The sequence below is a fragment of the Gymnogyps californianus genome, chromosome 1 (assembly GCF_018139145.2).
Source record: "Gymnogyps californianus isolate 813 chromosome 1, ASM1813914v2, whole genome shotgun sequence".
NCBI classification, from domain to species: Eukaryota; Metazoa; Chordata; class Aves; order Accipitriformes; family Cathartidae; genus Gymnogyps; species Gymnogyps californianus.
Window position 1 is genome coordinate 86,339,482 of NC_059471.1, and position 16,670 is coordinate 86,356,151.

A 16,670-nucleotide genomic window follows, 5' to 3' on the forward strand; every position below is an offset into this window, starting at 1 on the left:
ACTGAAATGTTACCCATTTCCTTGAACAAAAATACAACAAAAGCACAGAAGTGTATCAAAATCATTCAAATCTACTAGTTGGAGCCGGTTTAAACCATTTGACTTCAATATAAAAATATTTAAGCCTGAACCAACTCTAGATTTCAAGATTGCATAGTGACTAACCTTTTCTTTCCCACAAGCAATCTAAAAACACAGGTGTAAAAAAAGTAAAATTTGTAAGCTACCAAGCCAGTGCTCTCAACAACTGTTGGCAGCTTGATGTTTCCTTGAACAAAAATTAAAATTGAAGAATAAAGCGTGGTGCATGCCATTAAGGAAAAAATCTTTAATATCATGAGGGCTCACAAATTTGCAGACATCTTTTGTACTCTTCTGGAACTGGAATTTAAATGTCCATTATATCAGCAAGTGAAGTTCCACACATTTCTCGCTACCAGGCCAGCCTTCACATGGTGCAATTTTCTTTTCCCAGTTCGTAGGACCATACCCTGCCTGGAAGTACTGGTGCTCACTATCACGTGGGCTCACAAATTTGCAGACATCTTTTGTACTCTTCTGGAACTGGAATTTAGATTTCCATTATATCAGCAAGTGAAGTTCCACACATTTCTCGCTACCAGGCCAGCCTTCACACGGTGCAATTTTCTTTTCCCAGTTCGTAGGACCATACCCTGCCTGGAAGCACTGGTGCTCACTCTCAGATGTTCAGAAATATCCACTGTCACAAACTGCTTGATCATGCACTCAAGGCAAGGCTTCTCAAGCTTAACCTTGACTAGAGGGCTTTCCTCTCTGCACCCATTTCTCCTTCCCTTCCCTTTGCCCAGTCATTTAAAAGCTGATGGGAACAAAGTTAGGTTCTTCTAGGGTTTGGGTTTTTTGGTAGGAGATCTTTGAGGGGTTTTGGCTTGTTTGTGTGTTTTTTTTTTTTTTAAATCTGATAGTTTAAGCAGAAAAGTTGGATATTTGTATTCAACAAACACTGCAGTTCTGCAGTCTCACTGAAATACAGTGCCCAGACTATTTCATAGGAAATTAAGATGGTCTTGCCTAGAGTGAAAGGTCTTGATATCACATTTTTCCATAAAGCTGTTGATGACAATAAGGACACATTCGTAAGAAATGGCTGATGAAAAAGAAAAATATCTAGGTAATCAATCTGTACCCATAAAACATTCAAATATTGTTTATAAATAAGCATCACCACTCTTCCAAAGCAAGTCATTAATCCTTACATTCAGAAACATAAGGCAAAAGCTAAAACACTTTTTTATAAACGTTCTGAATGTGACACCAAAAAGTTTTTTAAACCTTGTCATAATGAAACCCCAAAATAAAGGCATCTTTTTCTAGACACACTTTGGAATTTCTGGTGTGCCCTTTTACAGTGGCAAATAGACAGAAGAGCATTAACAGCTCAATAAGAGCTTGGTGAGACCTCACAGAAAGAACAGCAGGAATGAGAAAAGCACAGAAAAATTAAGCCGAGGTCTTGCTGCTTGCCAGTTTTATATCTGCCACAAGGATAGCAAATTTTCAATGCTGCACAAGCCTATCACAGGAAAAAAAAATCCACTCTGCCAAGTTACCAGAGCATTAAAAATGTTTCTTGCCAGTGGTAAGGATGAATCAGCAACCACAGACAGAGGACATACTCGATTTAAACCTGAGATGAGAGTTCTCAAAGAATGGTTTTACATTTGGCTCAAAAATGAAAAGTTCTGTACGTGTCCATTTATACTCTAATACTTCTGCTACCTTTAACTAAAACGTTTATAAATCTAGCTATCTGGAAAGACAGTGCTACATACAAAGAGAGTCAGGCTGACACTGGTAGTCGATACAGCACGGAGCAGCACCAGCAGTTGCACTGACCTCCAAGAACTTCTTCCCACAAAACCAAACCAAAACAAACAGGAAAACATCCTGAAGTGATTTTTGTGCGTGTTTGTTTTGAGACCTCATTATCAATAAAAAACACCAACACATTGCTCTGTAAATTAACAAGCAAGTTCCTGGAAACTGCAAGCGGAGGACACAACATGTTGTGGGGATTTCTATTTTGCTGGGGGTTTTTTGTTGGTTTTGGTTGGGTTTTTTTAAAGGCAGGTCACATAAATTCACTTACTACAAATTACTTGTGGGAAACAAAACACTTAATTTTTAAATATGAGCAGTGTGACCATTGAAAGCTAATTAAATATTGATAGATCATTTTGAATGGTTTGGGTTGGAAGGGACTTTTAAAGATCATCTAGTCCAACCCCCCTGCCATGGGATCAAGTTGGGCCTTGACTTGCAACACATGCAACGAATCTATATTGACATTTTTGAAAAAGCACTAGTTTCCCTGGGGAGTTGCGCACCAATGCTGACTTTGGTCTTCAAATAAATGCATAGACTTACATTGGTTTTGGTGTGAGCTGGTTTCAATCATCAGAAGTGATTTAGCTGCACAGTATGAAACAGCGAGAAGGAGATAAAGAGGAACTTTTTCGTTCTGTACAATACTTCTAATGAAATTCAAAGGCAGAGTTCAAAAGGCACCTCTTTTGACACTACAGATTAATTAGAAGTTAGGGATATTTTCCTCATATAACTGCTCAGCTTTCTATACTGCATTATCCTTGTTGCTAAAGAGAATTGTTTCAGCATAGACATCATTTCTGATCCACAACTCTAGACAACTCTTCATCCTAAAACAGAAGCACAAATTCTCAGCGACACCCCCAGTGGAATACAAACTGCTATAAGAATGAGAACAAAGACATCCTTTCCCCCTCCACCACTCATCATCCAGGATGTTCCTTTCTCTAAGGCACAGTTATGTTAGGAACAAAGCATAGCTGAGACATCGCAACAATCATCTCGCCATACAGCTCGAAGTGGACATTACCACTGCATTCTCAAGAGTTGTTTTCTACTGATGCTTCTCAATTATCAATAATAAAAAGGGGGGGGGGGGGGAAGTCAACTCCATTTGCTAATACAATCCATGACTACTGAACTGCAGTATTGTATATTCTCTCACACATACGGACTTAAAGCTTTTATTGTGTTTCCTCTCTGTGTGAAGCAGACTGTCAGCAATTACTTTTACATTAGCTGAATTACTGAATCTTAATACTCACCTCCTCTCTCGTTCCCCTCCCCCTAATATATTCTTTCATCATTCCTCAGCGTACAGAACATAGATATGCCCTACAGCTACTTCCTGCTTTTGCATCCAAGGAAAACATCCAATCCCTGGTCCAGGATTTTGTATTCTGTGACTTCAAAAAAAACACAGATAGGAACCATACAAAATCTACCATCATTTTTTATGAGCTTGCTCTATAACAGCAGTATCAGAGCAAAACAACAGATACCGTCTCTGTGGCTGTCTTCTTTCCTTTGATCCCCTCAGGGCTAACCTGCTTTCAGCACTTCAGTGACCTCTAACATTTCAGACCTGAAATTTCACCTGCTCATTTCACATTACCAAGCTCTCCTTTTTCTCCTCCTAACGCATGCATCCCTTCCCCTTCAAGTGGGGAAGGAGTCAACGCATTATCTACAAGGTCAATGCTGATCTGCTATATGAATTCTGATACACTGCTGGTAGAACGATTACCAGCAGTATTCTCAAAAAACCCCCTCTAACATCCAGTGAATAGCAATTACAAAAGAAGCAATCTGAATGACATTACAGATAAATTGTATATATTGCATTAGCAGCAGTTTAAACAGAAATATGTATGCAAATAAAACTGCTTCTCAAGGAAGTGTTTACATATACTTCCTTAAACCTGGGCAGAAAAAAATACCTTTTCTAGCAGCTCTACCATCATTTTCTACATATGAATCTTTGATTAGCACAAAAAGGAGCAAGAATTCTGCTGTTTTAAGAAACCATCTATTTTAAGTATTCTCTTCTTTATCACACTTTCCGATCTAAAAGCAACAGTTAATATAAAAAAACAACTATAATGGAGACACTGAGAAAAGAAGAGCTACTTAGCTACTTGAAAGGCGTAAGCAGAAGAGATACCAACATACAAAAAAGACTGAGCAATCAGAAATTATTTCCATAATCTTTTACATATACACTCATATTTATGTATTTTATATTTCTTGATTTCAGACCCCTATCTTAATCCATTTAGAAGGCAGCTCTGACAACCTTTTATGACAGAAATGTCATTATCTCTTGATTTCTAGGAAAAAAAGCTTTGTGCCAGCTATTTTTGTATGAATTCTATATAGGTTACTGAAAATATTTTATCACAGTTTATGAAAATTCCACTTGAACTCAGACCGTGAAGACATTCACAGGCTGTATAAATATTGTCACCAAACAACTGGAAATGTGATCCTGAACAGCTCCAATGCAATGGCCTTGTTGTGAGAAACAAACCTACCAATGACAACAAAAGAATTAAAATGAGTAACACCCCATATGAGGAGGAGAACAAAGACTTTTTACAGGTTGGGGAGCATTTTTACAGAACATTTCCTATATAAAGCCACTTTACAGCTGCTTAAAACCTTATTTAAAAAAATCAAAGTGAAAAAAATCATGCTAATCATCTTTCTTATGATTTTTCTTTATTCAGCTGAAACTGTTCAACTGTTTTCAAGGATGACAAGAATGACACATGCTATTCCTATTTAAAAATGTCTTACAGCTATTTTGCTGAAAGGCTCCAAAATATCCACCATTTCGGAGAGAGAACTTAAAATTTGTCAAAGAGTAGTCAAGAACCACAAACACACCTACCACCTTCTGTGTGTGATTTATACAACTTCTGCTAAGCTCAGGCCTCCAAAAGACTTCATTTTACATACGAGTGTAGGGTTGTTAGAGTTTACCAGCTAAACTCCCCAGGGCTCCCGTTGTAGTGAGCACTCTCCACGTCACATCACAGGGCCAAGCAGAAGTTTTGATGCAAGGGCAGGTCCTGGTTGCCGGAGGTCAACGTGGCCCCACATGCAGGAAATGTGCTCAGAGTGCTCCCTCTGTTGATGCTTCGATAAGAGAGAGGGAGAAAGAGGAAGTGGCGTGTCTGCAACGCGTAGAGAGAAGTAGAGAGGGGAAAAAAAGATAAAAAGGCAAGGGTTTACAAGGGAAGCAGGGAAGAAGTTGAGGGCAGGGGACAGAGAAGAATTTGGAAAGGGGGAAAAAGAGAATTAAGAAAGGGGAAAGACAGGAAAAGGGATTGCAACTGGTACAAAACAGACTCTCACATAGATTCAATTTTTACTTTACTACTTGGTGTAATATTCCTTTGGTGTGTACAAACTAGCTGCGGTATTTCACAGCAAAGCATCTTTCTCAACCACTAATGTAAAACCATGCAGACAACAGCTGTCTGCCAGTATTAGTAATCTAACTGGTTCAAAGGGCACAAGACTGTCTCTGGATCCAAACTCCTAACTATGGTGACAGCAGAGGTGATCACTGTGATTTCACATAAACAAAAGCAACATATCCTCTCTTCCCCTTTCCCAACAGAAAAGCTTTAACAATACCTTGAAAAATATTAAGGTGAAAAAATATTGATGATGAAAGTGTTTATTTATAACCTGGTATTTACAAGCACTATGATGAAGGCTTCAACTGCTTAGCTTCATAGTGGTATTATTATATAGGACCCATACCTCATTTAATGCACTAAACTGTCTGTGCCCTGAAGATGACCAAACACTACATAGCAGAAAAAAGATCTTCCTTCATCTACTGCAGAAGTTAGAAGGTGTGTCTCGACTGACACAAGGAGCTGCAAAACATCAGTTGTTTCGTGATGATGGCAGTTAAACACTGCTCCCTAGAATCAGACTTGTACTCTTGCATTTTCTAAATTTGATAAGCAGTACGTTTCAAACCAGTTTCTCCCCAAGTAGCTACCATACCTCCTTCTTACTTTGTTTTCTGGACCTCCAACTTCAGGAGGACAGTCTGATGTGTGTGTGGGCATGCACAGCTCTTGCAAATGAGACCGAGGAGTTCTCTAACCATATGCAATTCTAAGTAGTCTTAAAAAAAACCAGAACAAACGAAAACAAACCCAAAAGCAACAACAAACAAACAACACCCCACACACACAAGTCCCCACAAAACACCACCTCTTCATTTCTCAGCCATGTAAGGAGGGGGACCAAGTTTGTTCCACTGTATTCGCAATTACCTCTAAGGTCTTTGCCTTACCCCCCTTCTATGTTTAGAGAACTACCACCACTATCTCACTCAACTCTCCTGACAAGTCCATTCCAAGTGTAAATTAAGTCACTTTAAGGTAGTCTACCTACAATGCCATAGAAGAGCTCATAAAACATCAATAAAGCTGTATTTCTTACAAGGTTTGGGGTACATACTGTGAAAAAGCTTGGGGCCATACACTGAACTTTAATATACACATATGTGTAAGATACACATGCATATAGATGCACAGGGTTGGACTAATAACCATATGCATTGCCATACAGAAAATATAAATTGTTAAAATGGAAGGCATACAATTAATTTAAAAATAAAACATTAGGAATCTTAACAGTGTAGTACACGTAAAGAATTCACCTGTTCTTTTCTGCATCTAAAATATCTTTCAAAAATGCTAACAATGTTAAAAATGTTTTTAATAAAACTCTGTTTTCATTTGATATCTCCTAGAAAGATTTTGCTTTCATACTACTCATATCTTCACTTCCTTGCATAATTTTTCTATTTGTTTTTAAACTACAAGAATCACTTACCATTTAAAGATATGAACAACAATGAAACTGTATCTACCTTCCCTCCACTCCCATTTTGCAAAGAAAAGTCTGACTGAATCACAGTGATTTGAGAAAGTCATTATCCAAATGAGCTTTAAAGAAGCCAGATGTGTATGACCGTGGCCAGCCCAGGAGAGGGAAGGGTGGGTAAAAGGAAAAAAGATGGCCTTCACTGCTAAGTTACAGTATTCAAAAACCTTTCTAGAGCTCTATCAATGCAAGTTACTTCACCGGTCCTTTATCACTTTCCTTAATCTTTTGTATCGTGAAGCTAAAAAAGGCTAATATTTGGACTACGGATTAAGCAGAAATCAGAAAAGTCTTATTGTATCGCAATACAAAGTTAATAAGAAATAAAAGCACAAAGAGAAGATAAGAAAACAAAAATAATATTAAAAAAATTATTTCCTGTGACTTGCCCTACTGACGACAAATTTTTCTCCATTCAGCAGTTATAAACCCTACACCTCATTACAGCAATATGTTTAAAAATCTTATCTGTTGCTACAGAAGACAGAAGTTGAGAGCTGTATTAGCTAGCAGGCAAACCAACCCTAACAGAGTCTTCTACAATGCACCCCAATTAAACGTGGCAGTCTGGGATGCTGGCCTACTGTCAGCAGCATCAGAGTTCACCCAGATCAATACAGCTGAATGAGCTGCATAGGGATGAATGCATTTCAGCCTGAACTGGAGGGCTAACTGAAAGTCAATAGCAAAAAGCTAGTGCTTAATCTTGTAACATACAGGTACAGCAGCTGTGCATCGCTCTGATAGTACCCCGCAAACTAATCTCTCAAAGAACAAAGGGACGATGTTTTTCCTACTATATTCCTAACGTCACTGTATTACAACAGGTAAAATTGTGTAAAATGTCTGCCCACCTAATGCATTATATTTAGTAGTTTTAGTGATACTGCTCTCAGGTTCCCCCACAGTCCAACAGCATTTCCGCTACCGTGAGCAAAGCGGGCAGCTGGGGGCCTGAGGACATCTAAACGCCGGTATTTTGGAGCACCGTTCGCCGCTGCCTTCAGACGCCGGTCGGTGGTACACCCAGGGCTGCCTACCAACAGCAGGCGATTTCTTTTGTTCCCTCCAATCCGTCATTTTCCGCCGGGCACCGTGCTGGGCAAAGGGAGCCGCGGGCCAGCGCCGCTCCAGGGACGCCCCGGGGCGCATCGCTCAGCCAGCCCGCGCCTGGCACCGCCGCTGCCGTCTCGCCTCCTCGCCCCGCATAATGGGACAATTCATCCCCCATCCTCCTGCTGCCCACGCCTCCCTCGCCGCACAGGTAGCGGGCGCTGCCCACCCCGGGCCGGGCAAGCAAGCGCAGCCTCTTCCCGAAGTCTGCGAGAGCCACCTCACGGGCAGCAGCTGCCAAGCGCAACCGCCCCCCGCGCAACGGTTCCAACGACCCCCGCGCAACGGCCCCAACGGCCGCCCCCTTGCGGCGGGGTGCGGCGGTACGGCACGTCCCCACAGGCCGCCCCGCGCCCTCCCTCAGCGCTCCCCGCCGGCAGCCCCTCGGCCGAAGGAGCGCAACCTGCGCGCCCGGGGCGGAGGTCCCCTCCCCTCTCCGCCCGGCCCGGCGCCACTACAGCCCAGGCTGCCCGGGGGTGGCTGTGCCCGGAGGGAAGACGGCGAGGCCGGCCAGCCGGTGCACGGGTGAGCTTGTAACCCTGTCAGCCCCGCTCGGGATCACCCACCGCGGCAGCCCCGAGGGGCGCCCGTCCCTCGCAAACCCCGACCTCTCCGCCTGTCACATGAAAACAATTACTGACTCGGCCGGGGGAAGGGAGGAGAAGTTAAAAGCCATGAGGCGGAGGAGCAGAGGCTGGTGGCGGCCAGCTCCCTCCCCGCCGCCCCCGGCCCTCCGTCGCGGCGGCACCATGCACCCCACCCGCCGGGCGGGAGCCCCAGCCGACCCACCAGCACCGCCAACTCGGAGCCGGCGGCTTGAACTCACCCATTTATGTCGAGCTGGGCTTTGCCTGGCGGCGGAAACAGGCTGAAAGTTTGAGGCGGCTGGCCACAGCGAAGTGGGAGAGAGACAGCCCGAGTCGCCGCCACGGGAAGAAGAGGCTGCTGACAGAGCCGCTCCCTCCTCCGGCGGCCGCCGCTCTCAGCACCCGCTGCAGCCCGGCTGCATTCTGCGTCCTGCTAGCAGCACCTCGGCTTCCCTCAGCATATGTATTCGTATGTATTAAAAAAAAAAGAAGAAGAAGAAATCAGGCGAGAGCAGGGGCTCAGCCTTCGGCTCCTGCCAGCCACCTGGGTCCCCGCTGCCGCCAGGCAGAGCAGCCCGGGAGAAAGCGCGGCCGAGCCCCGGCGGCCAGAGGCGCCTGCTGCCGAGCGGCGGGGGTGGGCGTCTTCCCCCGCCGGCCGGTGCGTGCGGCAGGGCGAGGGTGCGAGGAGCAGCTGGGTCTCCCCGCCGCGGGCGGCTGCTGCTGCTGCTGCTGCTGCTGCTGCCGGGGCGAGCGGCGCGGCTCGGCGCTGCGGGAAGTGTCGCGAGACTGCGCCAGAGCCGCTGCGCCGCCTCGGGCCGCCGAGAGCGGCGGCGGCGGGGAAAGGAGGGCGGGGAGGAAGGAAGCGGAGCGGCCGTCTCCAGCGGGGGCAGGGGCGGGGAGAGGGGTGCTGCGGCGCCCCAGGCCCGCCTCGCCTGGCGGGGGGAAAAGGGTGGCTCCCTCCTTCTCAGGCCAGGAATCGTCAGCCGGGCATGGGGAGGCACCGGGGGCTCGCCTTATTTCGGTGCTGGGGGAGGAGGGAGGACGCTTTGGGCTCCGGACACCGTCTCTGGGAGCGGGCGGCCGCTCCCGCGCGGCGGGACTGGCTGGTACCTTAGATTCCTGCCACCCACCTTCCCCGTCCGCCCACGCCCCGCGGGAGCCGGTACGTGCTGCAGGCCGTGCCCGGTCCTTCCCCCGGGGCTCTGCCTTCGGAGAGACTGGGAAATGCAACGGCAGCTCTGCGGGTGCCCCTCGTCACACCGCGTCTCTCCCCGGCCTTGAGGGAAGGGGGGCGGGAGGCAGACCGCACCGGAGCGAGCCGCCACACTCCCCCCCCCCCCCCCTTTACAGTCTTGGCTCTGGAGGCCGGGAGGGAATGAAGAAAAGGAAGAAAGACAAAAAGATCAGATGAAGAGCGGCTTTTGTGGTGGTGGTGTTTCGGAAAAAAGAGCGGAGTCGCACATGAGCAGCTGATTGTTCTTTTCAGGTATTGCAGGAAGATGTGAAACGCAGACTACAATAAAACTGAGCGAAAGGAGAGAGCAGTTCGCATAGATCAGTAACGTTTCTGGGCAGAGAGGCACCTAATGAGGCCAGGAAGCCTTTTTCACAGGCAAGTCTTCTGCCAGGAAAAGACCATTAGAAAAAAAAACCTGCACTAGTAGCAGAAAAGAGCAGATTAAAAACTATTATAATCCGGTAGAAAAAGTATAGGTAACATCTCTTACAGCACAAGCACCTTCAATATTAATGAAAGGTTAAGCAAAACACCCTGTTCTAACCTCAGGTAGCTAATTTGGGTACGAAGACAGAAAACTGCCAACAACATAAGGGATAAGATTTTTGTACTCCTCCCCCTGCTCCTAACCAAGAACAAGAGTTTATTTGAAAAAAGTTTTTTGGAGGTTAGAAATGTGTAAGAACAGATGTCTTTCCAGGTGGCATCTGGCTTCTTGGCTATAAAAATCCACATTTTTGAAATTGTGACAGTGGTGAACTGTTTGAGAGAAAATTAGAGTTTAACCTATGAGAGGCTTAAGCATTTAGACAGAATTCCTAATTCTTGACTTAATTTTTTTTTTTTTTTTAAGAAAAACTTTAACCACAGCTATGAAAACTTGCTTTTAAGTTACTGATTTACATGCTGTAGCAGCAATGGAACATCAGGACTAATGCACAGTTTGTCTTTTCTAATTCTAATCTTTTGCAAAAAGTTAGTTACTGTGATACAATAAAACCTTCACAGAGGTAATACTCAATTTTTTAAAAAGTTTTTAAACATAACTAAGAGAAGTGAGTTCAACTATGAAAAGGAATACAATGGAAATAGGCTGGATGTAGGTGTAGACAGCCTCCAGTTCAGTGTTTCACTGAAAAGTCAAAGACTTGAACCACCTTAGTATTGTTTTCAGGAATACTGGGACACCAAGCTACAAACCACAGAGTTCCAAGACGGGGCGAGGGAAAGAGGGGGAAAACAGAAAAAAATGCATTTTATCTGTATACATACACAAAGCATCTTTTAGCCAGTCACATGCTACCAGGAAGCCAACATTCACTCATTCGTACACACCTTAATAAAACAATGCTGGTTTCTGTTATCCACAATTCCTCATTGCAGAAGGGCATTTGACCTCTAGTACCCGAAAAATTTACAGGATTAATTCTGGGAAGTTATCAGAATGAGAAGTAGCAGCTTTTACTTAAGCATTATGACAAACTAGCTGAAATTGTCAAGTCAATCAGAACAAAGTAACACAAACTAAGTAGAATTGGTGCAACCAGATTTGAGAAGAATGAAGATATTTCTGTTGTTAGCATGGTAATTTTATATGAAGTCTGGCTTTCCAGTGCTCCAGCTGTGTAGTTTAAGGCAGAGTAAATGGTGTAAGTGAATAATTTAGCTTGGCATATACCAATAGCACTGTTTCTCTAAAGACTCTTCAGGGCTGATAAGGAATAACACAAAGTAGTCATGTCACAATGTCAGTGTTACAATGCATAGGAGAAAGCCAATTTGATGGCTACCTCAAACAGATTCCCAATTTCAGCCATCACTAATGTATGGGAATTTCTTGGCTTTCCCAAGTAAAGTAGTAACACAGTACAGCAGGTTGTCCTTTCCAGAAAGTGGAAAAGACTCATTGTAAACTGGGGGGAGCACTGTTATAGTACCTCCAAGACTTAGCTTCCCATTGTTCCTAAGCCAAAGAATTTCTATAGGGCTGATCTTGTGTTCCTATAAAGCCTACATCAATATGGGCACCCCTCAGTTGGGGCTTCAAAGTAACATTGCTATGTATGTGGACTATTCAGATACCTTACCTTTGTAGGAAGAGAATTGAATGAATACATTGTAGAGATCATGATGGCATTTAGAAAAGAAACCTCTCTTTACCTGTTATGGAACTGCTTAGAGAAGCTAAAGAGAAGTTTTTAAAGTGATATTGATGAAAATTAGCAACTTTTATCTAAACTGACATGCACTTCAGAACATGATCAGCAATATGCACTTCTGAAGACCATAGTCTAATAGTTGGGAAGCATTATAACCCCCCCCAAGTATTATTTAAACATTTTTCCTGAGGGGAAAAAAGTAACAATGCCTCGCCCCCATAGCTACTCTACACCAGAGTCAATTTACCACACATGAAGGAGTTTTGCTTTACTATTCATTTCAAGGATAATAACCAGATTAGGAGAATTATTTAAAAAATCCAAATTATTTACATACAGTGAAGATCAAGACAGATTTGGATTATGGCAAGTTTAAGTAAATAATGGGGAAGCTAACTCTTTAATTAAACACTGCTAGTGTGTTCTTCTAGCTTCACTTCATTCTCACGCCACTCTATTAGGGGATCTTAGTATTAAACTAACATGGTTATTCTCACCTCACAGTGATGATTAAGGGAATTCTTAAAAATGCACACTATTTTATTGAATGTAAACTTTGGTAAACTTATCTAAGCATGTGCCTTCCCCCATTCTGCCCCTTTACAGGGCAAAAATCAGAATTTGGCAGAGATGGTAAGGATTTTGAATGCCATGGAGGAGATCACCACACCCGCTTTTGAAGTTTTTTTAAACAACATCTATTTTGTGCTAGTAATGAGGGGAGATTCATATTTTATGTCTTTGGAAAGGGAGCTTCTTTTAGCCAAAAAGGTGTGTCTAGTATGTGGATCAATACTTTCATCTCAAAAAGCAGCAATAAATTAAGTTATAGAAGCAACAGTTATAAAAGTCAATGGCTACACAGATCAAGTAAAATACTCCGAAAATAACACCAAATATTAATAACTACCGAATAAACTCACTGAATTATTTATAAGTAAAAATTTTGTTAAAACATTTATTGTCTGTAGAAACAAAATTTACATTGATTTTATATAAACTATGTTAAACATACATATAAACATACCTACATCTTAATATATACTTATGAATGAGGCTTTTAGATATGGGATAACATTGTCAAAAGCACCGTTGTGGACTCCAAAGACTACAGACTTAAAATGCATTTGCATTTAACTCCATCTTCAGTAGTTTAAAGATGTCATTTCTTATGCATACTTAGAAATAATTAAAGGTTTCTAATATTGTGTTTGCATGTGTACATACACACATTAGATGGTCCTTGTGAAACTACAGTATAAATAAGGTCAACATTAATATGTTCCTTAGTGGACATTAGTCCACATCCTCATTCAGTTGGGGGGAAAAAAAATCCTGCTATTCTTAAAACAAAACAATGAGGCTTTTTTTATTCCATGAAGAGCATACTTGAACAACAACTGTTTCCACCCTGTCTCTTCCCTCAACAATAAAGACATAAGAGAAGGCAGTCACAGAATAAAAGCCATCTACTACATTATTTACAGAAAATGAAATATTAAAAAGACAACATGAGATTTAGGCTGCTTAGACAAAATTCAGAGCAGTGAACAGTGAACAGAAGAAAACTGTATTGAAGTGACAGGCAGCATAGAGCTATTAAACCACATGGCTAAATACCTACTCAAAAACCCCTCCAACAGCAAAACCAGTCAGGCACGGAAGGAAGGGGCAGGTGTTACAACAAGTTTTCTCTGATCTTAACACTGAAAATTTATGCTCACCAAGCTTGAAACAGAACACACTTAAATGTTCACCACTATCCTTAAGGTCTATTAAGGAGTCAAGTGTTACAAGTAGGCTTTCAAAGATCTTGAAATGGCTTTTTTTTTCCTTCGTCAGGAGGCTGAAGAACCACCTATCTTCAAATCCTGCAGCAATGGAATGAAGTCTGTCAAGGGCCAGAGTTATGTGCAGAAACATCCTTTTTTTTTTTTTTTTTCCAGATTCATTAGGATGCAAGTCTGAAGTCTTTCTTTTAGAGAGCTCTCCCGTAGAGAACTTTGTAGATGGCTGTTCAGATGCTTAAAGAAAGGCAAGAGGCATGTTTCTACACAGCATGGGAAAAGATCCCTTCAGAAAGCAATGAAGTTAAAGAACTCCCTCTACAGTCTTCTAAGGTGAATACTGAGAAATCAAGTCTCTCTTTGCTATAATCTTTAATCATCTTCTCCAAGCAACTCTCACTATCCATTTCCAAGACATGGCAGAACATGACTTTCCTATGCATAGCAAGCAAGTTTTGAGAACCCTGCCTCTTAATGCCACAAAAGTGTAATCTTCGTTTTTGTTTTTAAAGCAACTAAATTCATATAAAGAAAATTCAGCATTTCACCCTGAGGCCCTGGGAGAGAAGGCAGCATGTAAACCATTAACACAACTGGCAATCAGCTGAATTTACTCCCATCCTCTGCTATCAGTTACCTGAGTTGAGACAGTTATATCCAGGTCTCAAGACCATCTAAATCCATCAGGTAAGGTGATTTTAAACATGTAATTACTTGAGTTAAGGCAGGCTTGTAGAAGCCTTGCAATGTGTTGCTTCTTACTAGCCCCAGAATTTTGTTAACCTTGTGAACTCAATCATCACAAAGTTCAAAATGAGGATTCTAAGCAATTTATGTAGAGATTAAATAGATCAGCAATATAAATGCAAACATCACAACAACTTATTTCAGACACTTATAAGGAAGACTCTAGTCATATTAAACTCATTGCATTTTGGATAGCAATTAAAAAAACTATATCACATGTGAACAATTGAGAATATGACATGAGCATTTAACAGCCATTTCAAGTCAACCAAAAGAAAGGCAATTCACGTTTGTATTTTCAAAGTATAAAACAAAGCTAGAAAGCTCTTAGACAATCACATTTTTAACTTGCCCTTCCAATGCAAATGCAGTGACAGACTTTAATACAAGAGACACTGTTTTCCTTCTGAGGCTTACACATGTATTTAAAGTAAGTGGTTATCTTAACAACTGTAATCAGTCCATGCTCCCATTAGAAACAATGCAATAATCAGGATATTACTTAAGTCTTTGTACAGGTGTTTTCTACAGTGCAGTAACAAGACAGAAAGGCACCAAGTTATTCAAGTAAATTGACCTTTCTTCTACTTAACACTTTCTCTTGTGCCTTCACAACCCAATCAGTAACTTCAATACATTGCTCTCAACCAAACATTATATTCCAGTACAACAGAACTTTTCTGTGCTAAAAGAATAAATAAGCTGATTTGTGTATGAGTATATAGACACAAGTCTCTGTAATTCACAAAGATAAATCTACATAGCAATGTCTCACACCAGAAAACAGAGTCGATGCCTCTAGCACCTAAGCCAGTCACAGAATTCAATTTCTGTATGAATTTTATAAAATATAGGAAGTTTTATCACAACAGAATCCCAAATTAGTGAAGTAAAGTTATCAGTAAAGAATATGATTTGAGCAAATGGTATCACCTTAAAAGCTAAATCAACTGAAACAGTGACTACATTTCATCACATGACATTCATCTTGGGACAAAGGGTAGGCAAGGGGGTGGGGGGAAAATCAAAGTCAGTAAACATGCCAAAAAACCCCTTATTCGTAATATGTTGCTCACAGTTGTAGAAATAAAAAACAAAGCTAAACTGTTAAAGTACAAAACAAATTAGATACCTAGTCATGCACAGGTAAAATAAGAAAGCACAAAATCAGAGGAGCCAGTCACACTTCTAAACCTGGTTACAGCAGCATTAACTGACTGAAGTCTGACTACTTCAGCATTACTTCCAAACAGTGTTAGCAAAACTGCTATGTCAGAAGTTTCTTCATGCATCCACTTTTCCCATTTGCTCAACAACGAGTTCTCTTCCAGGCTTTAATAAGAACACTGCAGGAAGCTTACAGAAACAGTAGTATCCTGTTGAACAAGACAATATAGCTTCAGTAGTTTGTCCTGTATCATATATTGTTTCACTTCTTACGTGTTTTACAGTGCTTTAGCACATTCAGGAGCAGTGTGAATAGCTTGTCGACTTGAGGGTAAACCCACCCTCATCTGCAGGGTACATGCAGCACTCCCCTGCCAGCAGGCTGCTCAACTGCAGCTACTCCACATTTGCTTCGGGTTGACTCAAACTGTTGTTTCAATTCCTTATTTTCATCTCCGAGTAAATCTATACAGGATGATTTTGCCAGATTCATCACTGACAGCATCAACAAATATTTTCTTGTCTGCAGAAAGGTGCCTGCCTGTATTCGACCAGGGAATTCCTTTCCTTTAGCTTCCCATTTTGTGTATGCATGTCAAAGTTAAAAACTAGCTAAATCATTAATGATTGTTACTTAAACTGAAAACTTGGGTTTTAGAAACAAACAATCTGGTGTTATTGTTGAACAACCATAACATCAATGAATGTGGCACACCTCCTGCCAGCTTATTCCCTATGAACACTAAGCAGTACACCCCATGAATTGGAGATTTTAAGTGACACTATTTTAGCTGTTCTAAGCCATACCTACACTTTCATATAGTCTCTCTACTGAAGGCGTTGTGGAAAAAACGTTACAAAAAAGCATGCAGAAGTCACATCCTGACTTTCCACCCAAAAAAAAGATTTCCTTTTCTCTGAACATACCTCTACCCAGTATTAGAATTCCGATCTACTATCCACAACAGAGACTAGCCTGCATTCTATATGGCTAACACTGTCTTGGAAATGATGGAAATATATTAGCCTGCACATATTGTGGATATGGTGAACAACTTTTTTCTTAAATAAGAACACCTCTGAAAAC

The 16,670-nt window shown here is 41.9% G+C and overlaps 1 protein-coding gene across 2 annotated transcripts in view; it reads right to left on the minus strand.

The window, feature by feature from the left end:
• Positions 1–8,823, minus strand: part of SH3KBP1 (SH3 domain containing kinase binding protein 1) — a 236,120-nt gene extending 227,297 nt beyond the window's left edge. For both annotated transcript variants that reach the window (XM_050915197.1, XM_050915196.1), the window contains exon 1: positions 8,726–8,823. In XM_050915197.1, the coding sequence (XP_050771154.1) occupies positions 8,726–8,729 (4 nt within the window). In that variant the 5' untranslated portion in view covers positions 8,730–8,823. The remainder of the gene's footprint in view (positions 1–8,725) is intronic.
• Between the last annotated feature and the right edge of the window lie 7,847 nt (positions 8,824–16,670).